Source organism: Neolamprologus multifasciatus, chromosome 4 (genome assembly GCF_963576455.1).
Source record: "Neolamprologus multifasciatus chromosome 4, fNeoMul1.2, whole genome shotgun sequence".
Lineage (NCBI taxonomy): Eukaryota > Metazoa > Chordata > Actinopteri > Cichliformes > Cichlidae > Neolamprologus > Neolamprologus multifasciatus.
In genome coordinates this window covers 15,260,421-15,277,918 of record NC_140442.1, presented here as the reverse complement: position 1 = coordinate 15,277,918, position 17,498 = coordinate 15,260,421, and the positions used below count along the sequence as shown (strand labels likewise).

The following is a 17,498-nucleotide window of genomic DNA, read 5'->3' as shown; positions in this document are numbered from 1 at the left end:
TTCAAAGCAGCTGGTCAACTTGCCCGCGTTGTTAGGCTCCATTTATGCTGTTATTCTTTAAGAGCGTAATCCAAATGAGTAAGATCCACACAGTACTATCAGCGAACATGCGCAAACTTCTGCCAGCATCCCGACGCGCGGAACCCCCAAAAGGCTTATTTATGACTGCGGATCCACAAATCCTTCAACGCTATTTTCTCACAGAAATACGCCAAAGTTTACAAGTGGCGAGAGACTGCTGTGCTAGTGCACAACAAGCAGATTTCCAAAATGGCTTCCCGGGCGTAACAAAGCCAGAAGGATCGCTGCTGAGCTGATCCTCCCACTCCCAGACCATCCATTGTCGGCCAGAGCGCACACTTTAAATCTATTGGAGGAAAAGCGGCGTTGCAACGGCATCTGCTGAGCCACTGCTCGGTGCTCCGTGCACTGACGGAGATCACGCTTTTGTTTCAACTAGAAATCCCTGCATGACACCTGCCGCTTAAAAGAAGCTCGATCCATTCATGACAGCGCTGCTGAGGCTCTCTTTATAATAATTTTGTAATATGAAGTATTAACTAAGAAAAATAAGACTCGCTCATTTTCACTGACCTCCATATAAGTTATTGTTTAACATTTTATTCCACCACTTGTATTTTTTGCTCCATGTGAAGGGTGAAAGAGTGGAGATGAGCAGGTGACAAAAAGGAGGGGGGAAAATAGCCAATCGTGACGAGGCTGGTGAAGGAAGTGAGAAAATGCGGATCTTCACGATTATATTTAAAAGCACCAGACTTTTGAGAAGCCCCGTCTTTTTTTATGCACCATTAACAAACCTGTGAAGGGAAAGGGAAACGCTGGCACTTGCTGCTGTGCTGTTACTACAAACCCTCTAAAGGAGGATTACACCAAAGTTATTAAGGTGTTTTTGTGCATTCAGTCATGTTGAAACAGCACAATGACTAATGCCAACACAAAAAAGTGTTAGTCTGTAAATGATTAAGTGCATAAAGTCACTGCTTATAACAGCCTGCATGTCTGCACGGGTTTTCTATTCAGGATATTTCACCCTGACTAAAAAAAAAGAGTCTGTATGGTTGCATACCTGGAGCTGAATTAATCTAATCTATCTATCATTTACACAAACCAATACTATCAAGTGAAGGTCCACTGGTAGCTTGCCTCATAGGCGTAATAAAGACAGTGAGGGAATGCATGACACTTGTAGATGTATGGAAGCAAATAAACTCATTAAAATACTCATAACTAGACAAAATAACCCAACCACCAGCTTGTAAAGCAAATCCCACACTTTCTACATGCAAAAATCAAAGATCAGCAATTTTTATTACTTTATTGAGCCTCATGAAGCTCAGTGCTTCAAAAGTCTCATGCAGTACAGAGTTAAAGTGAAAGGGTGTGGCTCATTTTAGGCACAAGAATAAGAGAAGTGAGAATATCGCAAGAAAACCTACAAATAAGTTGTAAATAACAGAGACATAAGCTTCATCACTAATATTGGTAGCGATGAAGCTCACACTGCCAAATCAAATAATCCACTTTACAATCAAATCCGGATTATGAGTAATTACACTGCTAAGAACCTTGTTACCTTATAATTTAGCATGCGGCAAGGAGAGGAAATAAAACAGCCCAATTCACAGCAAAATGGAAAGGTTACTGTAAGGAGGATTCCTACAAAGAGTCATGTTTGCACGATATATACTGTAGGTTCTCAATTTGTATAAGACAAATATCCCCAACCCAACCCCCCTTCAAAAAAATGAACAGGTGAAACCACAAGAAAGAGCAGCAGAGGACAGATCAGCCTTCTACAAAAGGCCTTCTACAGAAGGAGATATTAACAATACTCACTACTTTACTACGTAAGGCATATACTTGAGTTTATCATGTGAAATTTATGCTACATTGTAATTCTACCCCATATCTCAGAGCAGAGTAATGCTTTAGTTTTATTCCAATTCTTGATATATATATATATATATATATATATATATATATATCAACCATTATAAGGGTTTTATATTTGTTAAATAAGTTTTACTCTTCTCAGAGTTGTTCAGAGCCATACTGAGGATTTTGTGTTTCAACATGCCCTAGAATTATTATGTTCCTGTATGAAGCCACCAAAGTTTCATAAATAAAACATAAAGCTAAATAATATAATGTGCAAAAAGAGGGGGTTTTGCACAATAATCACTTTTACTTTTGATTTTTTAAAACTAAAACCTACCTGTATAATGCATGTTTTGGAAGCTAGTGGCACTTATCATTCAACATCATAGTCTTATCTCTGCAGACGATAAGCTGAAAGAGAAGGCTCCCACAGAGGCATATCAGACACCTAAAATCTCTTCCCATTCTGAACAGGCGTGCTTTAGAGAGACACCATCTGCTGGACAGTCTGCTGCACAACAACAGTGTATTCACCTTATGGGAGCTTTCGATACGATCTTATTGTAAGTTTTAGCGTCAAGGACGACAAAAGGTGGGCTCAAGAACTAAGGAGCAAGCCCACTCACTTCCAGTTTCATCATTAAATATTAATGATTAATTACTATGTCTCGTGCAAGTGCGTTTGAGATCAGGAAATAGAAAACAAAACTTGTGAGTGTGGATGACCCATGAGCAAGTCAGAAGTGGCTGTCGTAAAATAAAAGCGGTTTGACAAAAAAGAAAAAAAAGAAAACAAAGTCCGAGTGTCTGGCCACTTCCTACGACAACGGAAGTGTACACTTGTCAAGTCTCTCGCTTCTTCACATGGACCTTTTCGCTCTGCTAAAGGTTTGTGGAAGTGTTGGTTTAACTACGCCTGCGTGGAAAGCTCCTGATAATATGCAGTTGGTCTGTGTTCAGTTCACGGACCAACTGCCCACAATCACCATTGTGGAAAGAAAAGAAGAAGTTAGCCTCGCTTGTCCTGATGTGAGCCTCTATAATAGCCAGTCGTGCATACATTATTTGTATTATTATTTTTCTTTTACGACTAAATATTTCCCACCAGTAAAATTCTCCACAACACAAAACAGCAGATGGATGCAACACGGAAGCAACCATTAAAAACAGCAACAGCAAGTTTAATACTAGAGATCATCTGTGTAGCTTCCCATAAGAGCTGAGGACAGCACGCCTAAAAGCAGCACACATCATTAGCAGGGCAGAGTGTACTCACATGCTGAGAATGACTGCGGGTTACTGACGGTAAACTCGTGGATGGTCTATTCATGCAGACGGTTTATAGCTTTCACAGTTGTACCTTCGAAAAGAGGACCCAGCTCTAACGTTCGCCTTTCCCGCACACGGTCACTTTTTCCGTTGCAGCATGCGCGTCACCACTGTCACTCCATATATGATAAAAATGACCATATATGGGAGCCAGCTCAATCGCCCATTCAATGGGAGGTTGAAAATAGCGTCACTTAGTGGCCACGTGCGTGGATAAGAAAGTTAAAGCTGTAACATAGTAGCAAAGATTTGCCCTGTTTAGTTTAAAGGAATTAGCTTGTCAAGCAACTTACTGAGTAACTTATTAACTAAATTGGTGCTTAATACTAACTTTTTCAAGGTGAAGTGTTAGTGATACAGTTGCTTATCTAACCTAAACTGTACAACAGATAACATAAAAAAGGGGGGGGGGGGATTTTGGTCCATTAATTTTTATATTTACTTTTAAATACTGATGAACATTAATCCACAATCTCTCTCTGTGGTCTTCCTCGTTTCCTCTAGCTCCATAGTCAACATCCTTTGTCCTGAATATATCAGATATATTAGTATATATCAGATCTGATATATGCTGATCAGATATATCACATATAGTATATATATATATATATATATATGGAAAGTGTCCATTTGTCTCCACTGAGGTATAGTATTATTCAAATAGGTTATTTTTTTTATTCCTGCTCTATTCATTTTGCTGCTGTAATAACATGAATTTCCCAACCATGGAACAAATTCACTTATCTTATTTTTATCCACTATTCCTTCTCTATGCATGTCCAATCCTAACTTTGTCTCTTCATTTCTAATCCTGTCTCTGGGTGCAAAGACTTATAATTAGCATTTTCTATCAGTGTTGAAACTAAGTTTTTAATAGAGTTTAATTTACTCTTTTTGTTGTAAAAAAAAAATCATAAAAACATGAATAGCAAATGATCAATGAACAAATGCACCCAAACCACACCTGTTATTAAAAGTACTGTACCTCTTAATTCATCTTTTGGCATTTAATATTGCATGCATTTATCAAGCCTATGCTAAACTGTGTTCTTCACAGACCCCTATCCAGAGCAGAGTGAAGACTCCGGGCAATATTTTTAGAAAAGGAAAACCTGAAAAACAAGACACCTGTCACTTGTGGAATGGTGGTAATGTGATCCCATTGTCTCTAAGATCACGTGACAACATTTTATGAAAGGGAAGACAGCTGGGTGCAGTTGACTTCTTCTTGTCTGTTTCGTAGTGTGCAGATAGCTGCTGTGTTCACAGTTTACATGTTTGGTGAACAGTCACCATGAAAATTGCTATTTTTGTGCTGTTTGTGTGCCTTCTTCTTCCTGTGCAGCCTGAAGAGATAGATCACTGTAAGTAAACACTACAGTCACCTTGGTTTCCTCAGTCATCAGATAATATGTAGTTCGGTTTCTGCTGGAGAGTGCCTCTGTTAACTGTTTTATTATTAACAGACACCTACTGTGAGACTTGTTTAACAGTGGCACAAGGTATGTTGGACAATAAATCATTATGGCTAAGAGCTTTTTTATTAATGGTTTCTGATAACCCAGTAGCACAATCTAACAAATGGGATAGCCAGGAATACAAATAGAAAACAAAAGACAAAAGGAAAGGGGAAAGCAAGTCACAGTCTATAAATACCTTACAGAGCTTGAGAAATCCATCAAGGAAGCCCCAGTTAAGAGCAGAAACACAGTTGTTAAACGCCTCATCAGTGGGGCGTTGTGTGAGAAACCTCTGCCTCACAGTCACCATGTCTCTAAGGACAAACTGACATCAGCCTGCAGACACTTGTTAGGTAAGGTAACATCAGATATGTCAAGTAATTTATCTTGTTTTCAAGAACTTATTCTGGATTTGCCATTCAGAGTCTCACCGTGACCAGTTCTATGAAGCTCTGGTGAACAAAGAGCCGAAGAATCTGGATATAGCTCTGTGTTATGAGCAGTCCAACTCATGTGTGGGGGTTAAACGCCAGACTTTTGAGGTAAGTTGTCAGTGAGCGAGTAGCCAGTTGTGAAACGTGAACTTCATGTTTTTCAAGTACACAAATTTACTCTTAACATTTTGCTTTTGTGGCAGGATTCTAAAGGCGCTTTTACTGAAAGTGACATTGATGCTTTACTTCGGGACAACAAGGAAAATGTTCGCATTGCACAGCCGATACATTCAGGTTCCCCTGTGCACACAGGAGATGAACTCTGAGAATTTCAGCATCATTTACTGTTTACTACTGTAAATTCTGGACATCAGTAAAATAAATAAATCACTAAAAAAACATAAACCAATAATTCAGTCTTTAAATTATACCTTATGCGGTGTTGAGTTGTTACTTTTCTAAAAAATTTATTCAGCCTCAGATAAGGAGTGTATATTCATCAATGAACAAATTATATAATTGATAAAGGGGAAGTTTATATTTCAAGCCTTGGGAAGCCCTCACTTTTCTCTGACAGAAGCAGGAACTTCCAAAGTGCATCTGAAGTGATTTAGCCTGTTTTCCTATGTCTTTATTAAGATAATACGAGGTCTGTTGGCTGCTGGAAAATGAATCTATTCTTTGCCATTTGCAGTCACCTGTTTACAATAGGAATTATAAAACATTTTTTAGGTGCTCCCACTTGTCTTCATTCTTTTCTTCTTTATTATTCTTTGGGATGTTACTAACCATTAAAACAACAACAATTTCTAATGCACTTCTTTCAGAAAATTCATAGAAAAATGCAAAACTCCAAAAAATAAAAAATAAAAGTGGGACACAAAGGAAGACATAAGGATGTATTATTGCACTATAAGCAATTTCATCACAAGTGTGCAGATTCAATATCTTCTTCAGAAAAGTAGTTTGCCTTTTGGACACCAAAAATCCAGGGCGGGCAAATACAACCACAACAATAAAGACTTCATAGTTACAGAAATTCAAGGTATTAACAATAAGTAATAGTAAAAACAAACCACAGCTGTGTGCAAATCACACCCATGTAATATCAGCTGTGTTCAGCAGCGTTACCTTGGGATGGCTGTAACTCAGGTGGCTCAGGTAACCTACTAACCGGAAGGTTGGTGGTTCGATCCCAGTCTGCTCCACGCCAAATATCCTTGGGCAAATACTAACCTCATGGTGCTCTCTGATGCATCTATTGGAGGTGTGAATGTCTGATATGAAGCACTTAGGAACAGCATAGGAAAAAGTGCTTCTGTGAATGTACAAGTTGTATAAAGTGCTTTGAGTGCTCAGAGTAAAAAAGTGCTATATAAGAACCAGTCCATTTACCATACTACAAGGTATAAAAGTCCTCTGGGCACACGATACATACAAAAGTGGTACCCTGTACTTCTGTCATGATGTTAGCAAGGTGTGTTCACGATGAAGAAGGTGTGACACATTGCTAAGGATACATCACCCCTTATCCACCACTCAGGACTCCCAAAGGTGAATCGTACTGTGTTGTAGCTGACCTCAAATCTTTCTGTCCATGTTTGTAATCCTACTCAGTTTGTTCTTGTTAACTACAGACAGTGAAAAATACCATGCAATAAAACAAGAAGTTAGAATGCTCTCTGCAAAAAAAAAAGAAAAAAGACCCAGCGTATGTCTGTCTCAAACTCCTCTTGAAGTATAATCATTGTAATCTAGCTTTTGAATCCTGCCAGTTTTTCTTCCTCATCTGATGATTTTGCTGTTTACCTTTAGCTATGACAACCTATGCACTGACCTTTGCAGTCTTACAGTTTTTAATGCATATGTAACATCCATAAACATATTTTATTTTATGTGGAGGACAGTGTATTCTGTGTAATACACACAACAGAGCATCTTCTTTGCTCCCACCCCTTTTATATGCGCATAATTAGTTGTAAGATGTGAGAAATTTGTTGTACACATTACTAGAAGGCGCACCTGTTTTGTCACTTCATATTTAGTGGTTGTCTTGCAGAAGAGGACGATTAAAATAGGACTTAAATTACATAAATTCATTCATTCATAAAGTTTCAGACTACAAAACACGCTGCACAATGTACAGTAAGGATGGTGGTACATAAATTACATTATTTTCCCCCAAGATCATCCTGTTTCTTTAATACTTGGCACATTAAATAATTCGTCTAATCACTCATAACAATAAATAAATAAATTATATACATTATAAAAATTTAAACTGAGATTTGTTTAACACAGTAGAGAATAGCTGCAAGCAGATCATATTAATGATATTTATGTAGACTCATTTGCCAAGAACTCGTTATCCTCTTGAGCACTATTAACTCGAGGCTATGAGCAGATAACAACATAGTAAAACAAAGACCGTGTGATAAAGTAGCCCTGCTAGGCTATAGCCTAATTCTATTGCATTCACTGAGAAATGAAGGGGAAAAGAGGGCAGGTGGCATTGAGCTTATTGGAACGAGAGCCTTTGACTTGCTCGGGGGATCAGATTGGAACGTGGCCCGCGTGCTGTTGCTAGGAGGCGCTGTTGGAGCCCGGAAGAGTTGAGCATGGTGATGAAGATGATCGAACCGAGATTGAGGAGAGAGACGTGAGTCTCACCGATAAAGCCTCCCGTTTGTGTTTCCCTGAGACATCTGTCCGTGTCTGACAGTCCCTGCTGGAAGACAGGAGGGCGATATTAGTGTTTCTCCACTGAGTAGGTAAGAATAAGCGCCGGGTATCCGCTGTCATTCTGCAGAGGGTATCTGCACTAAGACGTCTTTTTTAGCTTCCAAAGACAGCAAAACTGGATAATGCTTAAATATTAACATAAAAGCTGCCGAAATTAAGCTTTCTCTGTAATACCAGATACACAAAGAAAACGATCCCCACCTCTGCTCTGCCGGATGGAAGAACAAGCGTGGATTGGCTACTGTAATTAGGCGTCTGAAGACCAGCAGCAGCATCATTAGGACCTGCTGGTTGAATTCAAACCTGTCCAATAGATTAGATATGCTGCATAGAGCCAGTGACACTCACGCTTATTGCAAAGGCACATTGTTTTAATTGAATCCACACAGGAGCTGTCTGCTTACGCAAACGCCCTACCTGTCTGTGAGTAGTCTGCAGACTACTGTCATTTGCTGACAGACATTTCAGAAATAGAAACCGTATTGATCAGACACACGAGTCCCTTTTGCATTTCCACAAAACATGGAAACGGAAGACAGGCACCAGCAAAGTATGACAGAAAGCAAAGGAATGGCAGGAATGTGATGAGTGTGATAAAATCACCGAGGACAGACAGACTGGCTATTGTTGTAGGTGATTTGTCACATTTACCCACATGGTTTCGGCTCGTCAGTCAAACCCCAGTGTAGTGCAGCCTCACACGGACCCTCCCTTTTAATCTCTCGCTCTCCATTTAATTTAACAGCTGGGCCACGAGGCTACATGGTGTGTGTGTCCTACTCAGAGTGTGGATGTGCGGGTGTCCAGAGATGGAAAGCTATGAGGAGTTCTGTCTGTGGAGTCTGGCATTATTGCAGGAGGAGGGGAAATTCAAGAAGACTACATGCGAGCCATCATGTTCCCTGAAGGCTCGCTCTGTCATCCACTTCTATGGAAGAGCTGTGCTTTCACCTCTGGTAAGGAAGAGATAGACAGGCTTGGAAGCCCATGCTAAATGGATTACACAAGATGTAGATGCATGTGAGAGTTCACAGTTTAAACTGAATGAAACATCTGTTTGTGAGAAAATCTGATGAATGAATATATATGAACTGCTTTATGACAACAGAGCTTCTCACAGGACACTTTTTGGCTTGCCATAAAACTGTAAAATGTATTCCATTTAGGTAAACTTGCTCGTGCATCCATTTCATTTACTACTAAGCCAAAGCCTCTGCTGTGGGAACAGCCTGTTAGGTCAGCAGCTGGCAAAGGGAAACAGCCCTGAACGTGGAACATCAGGGCTGTTTGATGTTTGTTAGAAAAATCCATTTGCTTGTGATTGCTGACTAAATAAGTTTGCAGGAAGAGTCCAGCATCAGTCTCTCTTCCATCCAGAAGAAGATACACAAATTATACTGGAAGAAGGCTGAATTCTTCCAGTGTATTTCTCATCTGTAATAACATTTTTAGGTACAAAGTGAAAAACTGTGCCTCTTTTAGCTGGATAAACATGCATATTTTTGAAAATTAAATTCTGAAAAACAAACAACAAAAGCAATCAATTTTCATTTTCCAGCTGAATGCAGAGCAGTGGAACGAGATGTGTGGCTACAGACAGAGGGCGGTCCAACTGGAAGTGGACAGACAGAACCAGCAGAGGAACAAGCTTTTGGCCAGGATTCAGGGCATACTGGATCAGGCTCAGGTCAGTTGCACACTATGGTCACAGGTCTGGGTGTCATCTGGTAGGATGAGAGGCCTACTTAGAATAAGATCAAAACATGCTTTGTGAGTACAAATCCGATTCCACACTTTGTCAAATGTAAGTGTCAAAAACTGTGAGAGGGCCATGTTTACCACTCTGTAATGTTGTATTATACGCAGCATGCATATTGTCTTGCTAAAATATGCAAGAAATATGCAAGACCTTCCCCCAAAATACATAGATAGGACTGTGTGTTGCTATAAGAACTGGATACATCATGAGAGATGCAGGCTTTACAACTGAGTGCTGATAATAGGCCAGATGGTCTCTTGCCTCTTTAGTCCAGGTGTGGTGTCCTTGTTTTCCAAGAAGAATTTCAATATGTCTGACCACAGAATTGTTTTCCACTTTGCCTCAGTCTATTTTAAATGACCATGTCCATATAAAGCTTCTTCTTTGCATACACGAACTTTAACCTGCTTTTCTGGAAACCTTCCTCTAAACCTTTTAATGTTATTAGATGTGGTCCCATGTTCCACCTTGTTTTTAGGTGTGGTGCTGCTATCAAATTCAAATTTAGCTAATATTTTTGATAGTAAATATATTTGATATGTTTTCCATGTTCTGTTGACAATGACATATATGAAAATCATTGCATTCTGTTTTATTTACCTTTTACCCATCATTCCAACTTTCATGGAATTGGGGTTGTATAATGTTATGTAGGCACTCTGAAAAAGTGCTGGACTCTCATGCTAATATTATTATGCTGACATTGCGTCCTGCTTTTACTGAATGTAAATAGTTTTGGGGCTTTTGACCTATAGTATATATTAAATAGGTTTGTGTGCCAGTCCCATAATGGAGCACATAAAGTGAATTACAGTCTGTCCTGGTGTCTCTGGTGACATACTCAGAGTTGAATACAGGTTATCTGGCCTAACATTTTCCCCAGTGTGCCGTGCTATTTTTTACCTGATGACGTGTTTTCATAACAGCTCAAGATTCAAAGCAGTATTGTTCATTTACTCAGTGTCAGATTTGCTCTACTTTCGTAATTCCCAGTCTTTGAACAAATGTGATCTAAAGATTTTGTCTGTTATCATTCACAATGGAACAATAAAAACTCAAGCATGTAATCACATTTTCATTAAGAAAATAAAAACCAACAAATAAGCTAATTATTTACAGACCATAATTATCACTTGATTTGCCTGTATGCTGAGCTTACATGCGTTTTAATGAAATTCTTTGGTGAAATACTGCTTTTCATGTTTCACAGGTGCTTAAAGTACCAGATGAAGAGGTTGACAAGTTGCCAGTTTCTAAATCTGCAACAGTCAACGGCTACACTCTGGTCACTGACTCGCCTGGGCTCCCCAAAGATGCTGGATTTGGGGTTCAGACAAATAGTCATTGTGCTGCTCCATGCTCTGAGATTCCTGTGCTTAATGATTATAAGGCAGTGGAGGAAGTGAAGGTGGATGCCCAAGAGAAGAGTGAGGAGGAAGAGGAAGAGGATGAGGAAGAGGACATTAGTTTGGACAGCCTTCTTAAGAGATCAAGGGAGTATGTGAAGAAAGAGCAGAGTCAGCAGGGATCAAAAGCTGTCCGCGCAATGACCCAGTCTCCCCCACCTGAGACTGACTCTGTCAGTGAAGAGAAGAGCTGCAGCCCTGTGACGAACACAGGCATTCAGTTTGGATTCAGTCTGCACCACAGCCCTGTCGGCCCGCCTCAAATCCAGCATCAAGTACTGCGTGACTCTAGTCCTCAAAGGTCCATCTGCCTCTCACCTAGTCTACCAGAACCATTTTCTTGTCTCCCCAATCCAGAGACCAGCATAAGTCCTCGTCCACAGAGACGCAAACCACGCCCAGTTTCCACAGGCAACATCCATTTTTCATTTCCCATCGGCCCAGCAGACCTTATTGCTCGAAGCCCAGGACGGTCAGAGGAAGCCATTGGTGTGGTGGACTGGGGAGATGCTTCAACGCCTCCATCTCACTGGAGCTCAGTGGGAATAGAGGGCGTCAGCCGGACTGGCATTCGTCGATCCAGCCACTGTGGAACCAGTCCAGTGAAGGAGAACTGTAACCCTGTCAGTGCCTCGGTGCCCAGCTCAATGGGTGATCACCTGGCTGCAGGTTTTCGCCGGCGCTGCCACACTATGGACAGCCAGCTGCATACCTACCATTCTGGAGCGGAGCGCATAGACCGCAGCCAGGAACGCCTCCCTCGCTTCATGGCAGGAGTTACACTGTTTGCTCCCAGTCGGCGCACACCTGCAGGCCCTTTAAACCAGTCGTATGATGTAGAGAATCCTTCACTGCCTTTCCTGAGGCCCTGTGTGACTCCTGCAGACGAATCTCCGGGGCCAAACAATGGCAGGAAAACACCGACTGTCCTCAGACATGCAGCTGAAGCACAGGCCCGCAAGACAGGTGAGTGCCTTTGATGAAAGCTTTTTTTTTTTTATGTTTACAACTGTGTAACTCCCACTGTGTAACTCCCACTGAGATTTTTGATTCCCACATTTATATATTTTATGTTAAGTGAGTAAAACTCTGACATGGTAAAAGATGATTTATTTGTATGCATTTGTGCTTATTAACAGATGAGACCCAGTGGCGAGCGCAGGCTCTGGAGGACATGCAAAGACGTCTTGAGAAAGAGCATGCCTTGCAGATGTCTCTGCTCCTCGCTGAGCAGGAGAAAGAGCAACAGCGCCTCCACCTGGTCAGCACATGGAATTTAACAGTGACCATTTTATATAGAAGTAGATCAGAAAAAAAGTGTTCTTTTTTTAAATGACCATGAAAAGCTACACCAAAACCTAATATGTTTAACTACAATGCCAAACTTTATTTTCTTTATTTTATTTTGCTTTCTTTGTGTGTGTGTGTGTGTGTGTGTACATCTGAGTTTTATATGTCTTTTTAAAATGATTATGAGCAGAGCATTAGTGAAATACAAATAATGTTGTGTGCGGTGTGTTTAGGAGCTTGAGGAGACAGAAAGAAGGCTGAAGGAGCAGGGGTCTGTGCGTCTTCTAAGTGCGGATGCTTGTGGCTGGAATCGTAGGCCTGTGAATGACTGCCATCCTATCATGAGCCCCTCGTGCCCGGGACTAAGTCCTGTCCACACACCATCAGAACGATCACCTGGACACAGTATAGGTATCGTTTTAATAAACTTCTGTGCTCAGGATTGTAAAAAGTGTTTACAAAAGACACATGAATGTCATGGTTCATTTTCACCCACCCCTTGCTGAAACAAAATGTTTAGATTATAATTGTTAAAAGTTATCTGCATTAAGCTAAGGTTAGCTCAAATTCAGTACAATGACATATGAGATGAACAGTGTTGGGAAGGTTACTTTTAAAATGTATTCCATTACAGAATACAGAATACATGCCCCAAAATGTATTCTGTAACGTATTCCGAATACTTTGGATTACTTAATATATTATCATGCTGTTTACAACTACATGAATGTACAATTGCTGTGATTTATTACTGTTACTGAAGGTCCATGGCTCTGAACCGTAGTAAAGGGACCTCTGGCTAGTGGGTTCTGTGTCGGGCTCGTAGCCGAAAACTAGCTTTACTTTGTTGTCTGGGTCAACTTTGCTAGCGAGAGACAGAGAGAGGCGTTGAAAGGCTGCTCCAACGGAACTTATTGTTTTTGGAGGAAAACACGAACACGGTGTACAGTCGAGTCTTAATAGCTTACTTACAACTGGGCCCGTCTGGCACTCTTCTTGGCTGCAGTGGTTATTATTATATTTACATGCTTCCAGCTCCCGTTTTTGCTCGATGACAGCTTGTACTTTTCCTTTTTCTCCCTCCCTCGCTCACAGACACATAACGGGTATGTGTCCATTCTCCCTGCAGCACGGACTACACTGCCCATGATGCTACATTCTTTAGAGCTATACCGGTAGCATTCTGCCTATTAGCTTAGCACAACAACAACAAAAAGGCCTCTCTCACCCAGGAAACACGCAGAGAGAGAGCGTCACCCTGTAACCATGGCAACCGTAATGCTGCCACCTGGAACAACAGAACGTAGCTATCAAACAAAACCCAAACAGGCCTGACCCGCCACAATATGAAACAGGGAAGTACCGCCGTGTAATCCGTTTATTTCAACAAAGTAACTGTATTCTAAATACCACCTTTTTAAACGGTAACTGTAACGGAATACAGTTACTCATATTTTGTATTTTAAATACATAACGGCGGTACATGTATTCCGTTACTCCCCAACACTGGAGATGAAGTAAATTAGGAGAATATTTAAACTGATGAAGTGCATAGAGGCACTTGACATGTTTGAAAAACTGTCATCCTAATATGAGCCATTGTTGAGATATAGAGCACACCTATACAAACAACTAATATGCTAAACCCTGTATGCAACAGCTAAAATTACAAGATGGAGAAGCTGAATTAAATATGAAAGTCACTGTGCAAGTCTTTGCCACTGTGTGCAGCAAAGCACGCAACCACTGTGTGAGGTTGCGTTGCGGTCACTTCTGAGCTGATGAGCAGGCTACACATTACACAGGGAGTAGAGAAACAGATCAGATACACTGACTAGTGGCTGAAGAACAACAGTGATTACTTTTTAATGTTTTCGATCACTGTTATTGTCTGTTATTTGCCTTCTAAATTCTGTGTCCTATAATATCAGTAAAAAAATAAACTGCTAGTGTTTGTTGATGGGATATGCTGCTCATTTCAGCTGCGTCTTTAAAATATCTGCTGTTTCTTTCTCCAGGTTTGCCCAGTCCTGTCCCTTCTAGTGCATCCTCTCCATGTCTTCAGCCTCCTCTTTATCTGTGGGGTTCCACGTGGGGGGCTAACAAACCTCGGGCGAGGCAAAGTCTGGTGTGTAAACACTGCAAAACAGGAATAGCATTTGCAGCCAAATCCAAACTTCAGCACACTGGCTGAGCTCATTAAACCTTTAAGTACATGTAGTATATATACTGTAAAGTGTATATAATAAGTGTATATAAATCTGATTTATATTGTAAGTACCATTGTTTCTTTTACTCTGTTACATCCATAACGCTGTGAACTGTTGTAAGTCTTCAAAGCAAAGACCAAATAGAAGCTAAAAGTCTTCTTGGTATGCAGTCTTGCAGCAACCTTTTATTGTAATTGAGTCTATTTTTTGTCCATTAAATCAGAAAACGTGTATGTATGTGCAGACTGATATCATTTATCTTAATATCTCACATTTTCTCCATGTTCTTCTTTACATTCTCCCAGGTTCTGACAGCTGATCAGCAGAAAGCATTTTGCAGAATTGGTGCTATCACTCGCGGCTTCCTCACACGCAGACTGCTTAAAACGGAGAAAGTCAAACACCTCCGCCAAACCATTATGGTGAGTTCAATTTCATGCCTTCATACACAATAAAAGAGTTACAGGAGTGTAAGAAAATTTCATTTTAGATTATGACGTTAGTGACTAAGTGTGTCTAACTGTGCACTCTCTCTGTGTATTTATATGTGTGCCTTAAGGATACGCAGGAGTTCATTCGTTCATTTCAAACTGAAGCTCTACAGAAGAGAAGCACCTACACAGCACAAGATCTCGCCCTGCAGGAGAGAGTTAGAGCCCAGGTATGACTGTGTACTAAACCTCTATAGCCAGCAGAGGGCCATCTTTATTCGTGTTTCTCCTTGTTTGTTGTTCCCTCAGTTACGTGCAGCCCTGTATGACATCCATGACATCTTCTTTGAAATGCCTCTGGAGGATCGCTTAGCATTACTGCAGCAGGACAGAGAGCTCCGTGTGGAGAGGAAGCTACGAGACATGGTAACATGAACACAGTCAAGTAAATAATCAAGTATCCAGATTTAATCAAGAGAAGGTGACTGAAAATATCCCTCTGTCCTTCTAGAGCCTATAAACTAAGCTTTAGCTTGTTCAAACACTGGAGAAAGTTTTATGAAGCCATGCATTCTGTGTCTGGAAAGGTTCATCCAGACACTCGTGGCTTATCTTGTTGTTATTAATGCATTGTTTGTAATACAGCACCTTCTCACAAAAGCGGTGATTAATATATCATTGTAAGAAATTGGTTTGTGACTGTCTTTGACTTTTTCAGTATTCTGAGTTGTTTTTTTTAATAAACTATAAACTACATTCACTCCAACAGGAGAAAGTCAAGTGCCCCAAAGAGAGAGTGGCTCTTTCTGCTGCCACACAGAGGTCTCTGGACAGGAAAAAGAAGTAAGACAAGAAATGAAACCATGTGTTTTACGTTCATGGTGTTGAGATCCAGTGATCAGTGGTGTATGTGGTGCTTCTTTAGGGTTGGTGAATCTCCAGCACAGACTAGGAAGATGCAGCAGAAGCCAAAAAGCCCCACTACCAACAGGTGTGAGACACAGCTGTGGGATTTTATTACTTTTTAATTCATTTTGTGTTTCCCTCGATGTAATTTCTAGATTTTTGTCCCCAGACGTTGTTTAGATAAATTCATTATTCCTTTCCTAGAGTCTTGAAGGCAAGCCAAGGACAAAATGCCTCTGTCCCAGGACAGCTTAACCGTCAGGGGTGAGTCTGTACTGGTACAGATTGTGAAACACTTTTTATAAAACACCAATTGCCTGAATTGCATATTCATGAAAACAACAGTCTGCAGACACACCCTGCTTTTGGCGTATTTAAAGTCACCACAGTGACTTTTTTCTCTTAGGAGCTGGTACAGAAAGACCCCAGAGGAGAGGGTGAAGCGCTCGGAGAACCTGAAGAAGCAACACTCGCTGGGCTAAAGCATGACACAACATGCCCCGACCTGTGAACTTGAATATTTAGTCTTTTAATACAAACCTTGTACCACTGAACTTTAGTCAGCGCTGCTAATCACATGATTGTCCTTCAGTTAGCTTTGGAAATTCACATGAATGTATTCACACACAAAAACACGATCACAGCGCTGTTGGTTTCTGTTAGTCACTGTTGCTACTCGCCGAAATAATTAGTTTCAACAGCTGATTGTTATGATGAAGGAAAGAATAAGTAGCTGTAGTTAAATGTAAGCCACAAGAAGCTCAATTGAAAACATGTAAAAACATTTCTGTGCCTAAGTACTCTGCCTTTGTTGTCTGTCATGTTTTAGCATGCATATATTTAATATCAAATGCTTATAGCTGTAAGTTGCACACAGACAGTCACATAATGTAGTTGTTCTGAAAATACAATATTTCAATGTATATGATTTATTCCTTCAAGGGCTTTAATTACCAATTTGTGCATTGTTTTGTTCTTTATGCTAAGTGTACTATAAAATGTATAGTACTCTGAGACTGACTCTGAGTCGTATCAGGGTGTTTTAGTATTTGGTTTAAATGCCTAATGAAACGGAAAAAAGATAAATATCTGTGTTTACACTCTGGCATGCTGTTACATTAATGTAGCTTCACATGACCACAGATGCACAGCCGGCATTCAGTGTGGACTTTGTTTCAGAAATGACTGAAGAAAAATAAATTTACAAGACCAAGAAACAATATAAGACATTTTAATGAAATAGTATTTCTGAAATATTGTGTGAACTGATGCGTTCACTGCAGCACCACGCTGACTTCATATTTGTGCACTTGTAGCATTCAGCATTGATGTTTTTCTCCCACATTGCTGTGTGTGTCTTTTAAAGGATGATTTATTTCATTTAAAATGTCAGATTGTCTTTTTTCTTCAATGTCCAGAATAAAATCTGAAGTTATTTAAATTTTCATGGAATTTAATTCACAATACAGTTAAATTATAACCTAGCTAAACTAACCTAACTATAACTTAGCCATAAGTTTTTGACATGAGCTTCTTTTCTGTTGTTTGCTTTACCCATGTTTCATGACCCAGTAAATATGTTCAATATGGTTTCAAACAAGGATCCTACTTAGATATTAAATTCTGGCCTAT

The 17,498-nt window shown here is 40.2% G+C and overlaps 3 protein-coding genes across 8 annotated transcripts in view; 2 read left to right on the top strand and 1 right to left on the bottom strand.

Moving 5' to 3' along the window:
- sun1b (Sad1 and UNC84 domain containing 1b) overlaps positions 1-3,316 on the bottom strand; it is a 28,213-nt gene extending 24,897 nt beyond the window's left edge. For 2 of the 3 annotated variants that reach the window (XM_085158016.1, XM_085158021.1), the window contains exon 1: positions 24-441. The gene's annotated coding sequence lies outside the window, so the exon portion shown is untranslated. Of the gene's footprint in view, positions 1-23; positions 442-3,175 lie in introns of those variants that run through there. The other variant, XM_085158020.1, reaches the window with a different exon arrangement.
- An 839-nt stretch (positions 3,317-4,155) lies between these two features.
- Positions 4,156-7,364, top strand: LOC146520093 (uncharacterized). The gene is made up of 5 exons (XM_085158065.1): positions 4,156-4,592; positions 4,695-4,730; positions 4,892-5,041; positions 5,112-5,230; positions 5,326-7,364. Exons 1-5 carry the CDS (start codon positions 4,523-4,525, stop codon positions 5,446-5,448), a joined length of 498 nt encoding a protein of 165 aa, XP_085014191.1. The 5' UTR covers positions 4,156-4,522; the 3' UTR covers positions 5,449-7,364.
- Positions 7,365-7,678: 314 nt separating this feature from the next.
- Positions 7,679-17,498, top strand: part of ccp110 (centriolar coiled-coil protein 110) — an 80,514-nt gene continuing 70,694 nt past the window's right edge. For 2 of the 4 annotated variants that reach the window (XR_014873870.1, XM_085158044.1), the window contains exons 1-10: positions 7,679-7,893; positions 8,610-8,820; positions 9,423-9,551; positions 10,834-11,995; positions 12,169-12,290; positions 12,553-12,730; positions 14,338-14,447; positions 14,835-14,951; positions 15,089-15,190; positions 15,270-15,386. Coding sequence is in view for 3 of the 4 variants with exons in the window: in XM_085158044.1 (XP_085014170.1) it covers positions 8,656-8,820; positions 9,423-9,551; positions 10,834-11,995; positions 12,169-12,290; positions 12,553-12,730; positions 14,338-14,447; positions 14,835-14,951; positions 15,089-15,190; positions 15,270-15,386 (2,202 nt within the window). In the remaining variant the exon portion in view is untranslated. Of the gene's footprint in view, positions 7,894-8,609; positions 8,821-9,422; positions 9,552-10,833; positions 11,996-12,168; positions 12,291-12,552; positions 12,731-14,337; positions 14,448-14,834; positions 14,952-15,088; positions 15,191-15,269; positions 15,387-15,729; positions 15,804-15,885; positions 15,967-16,070; positions 16,131-16,272; positions 17,308-17,498 lie in introns of those variants that run through there. The other 2 variants (XM_085158041.1, XM_085158043.1) reach the window with 2 other exon arrangements.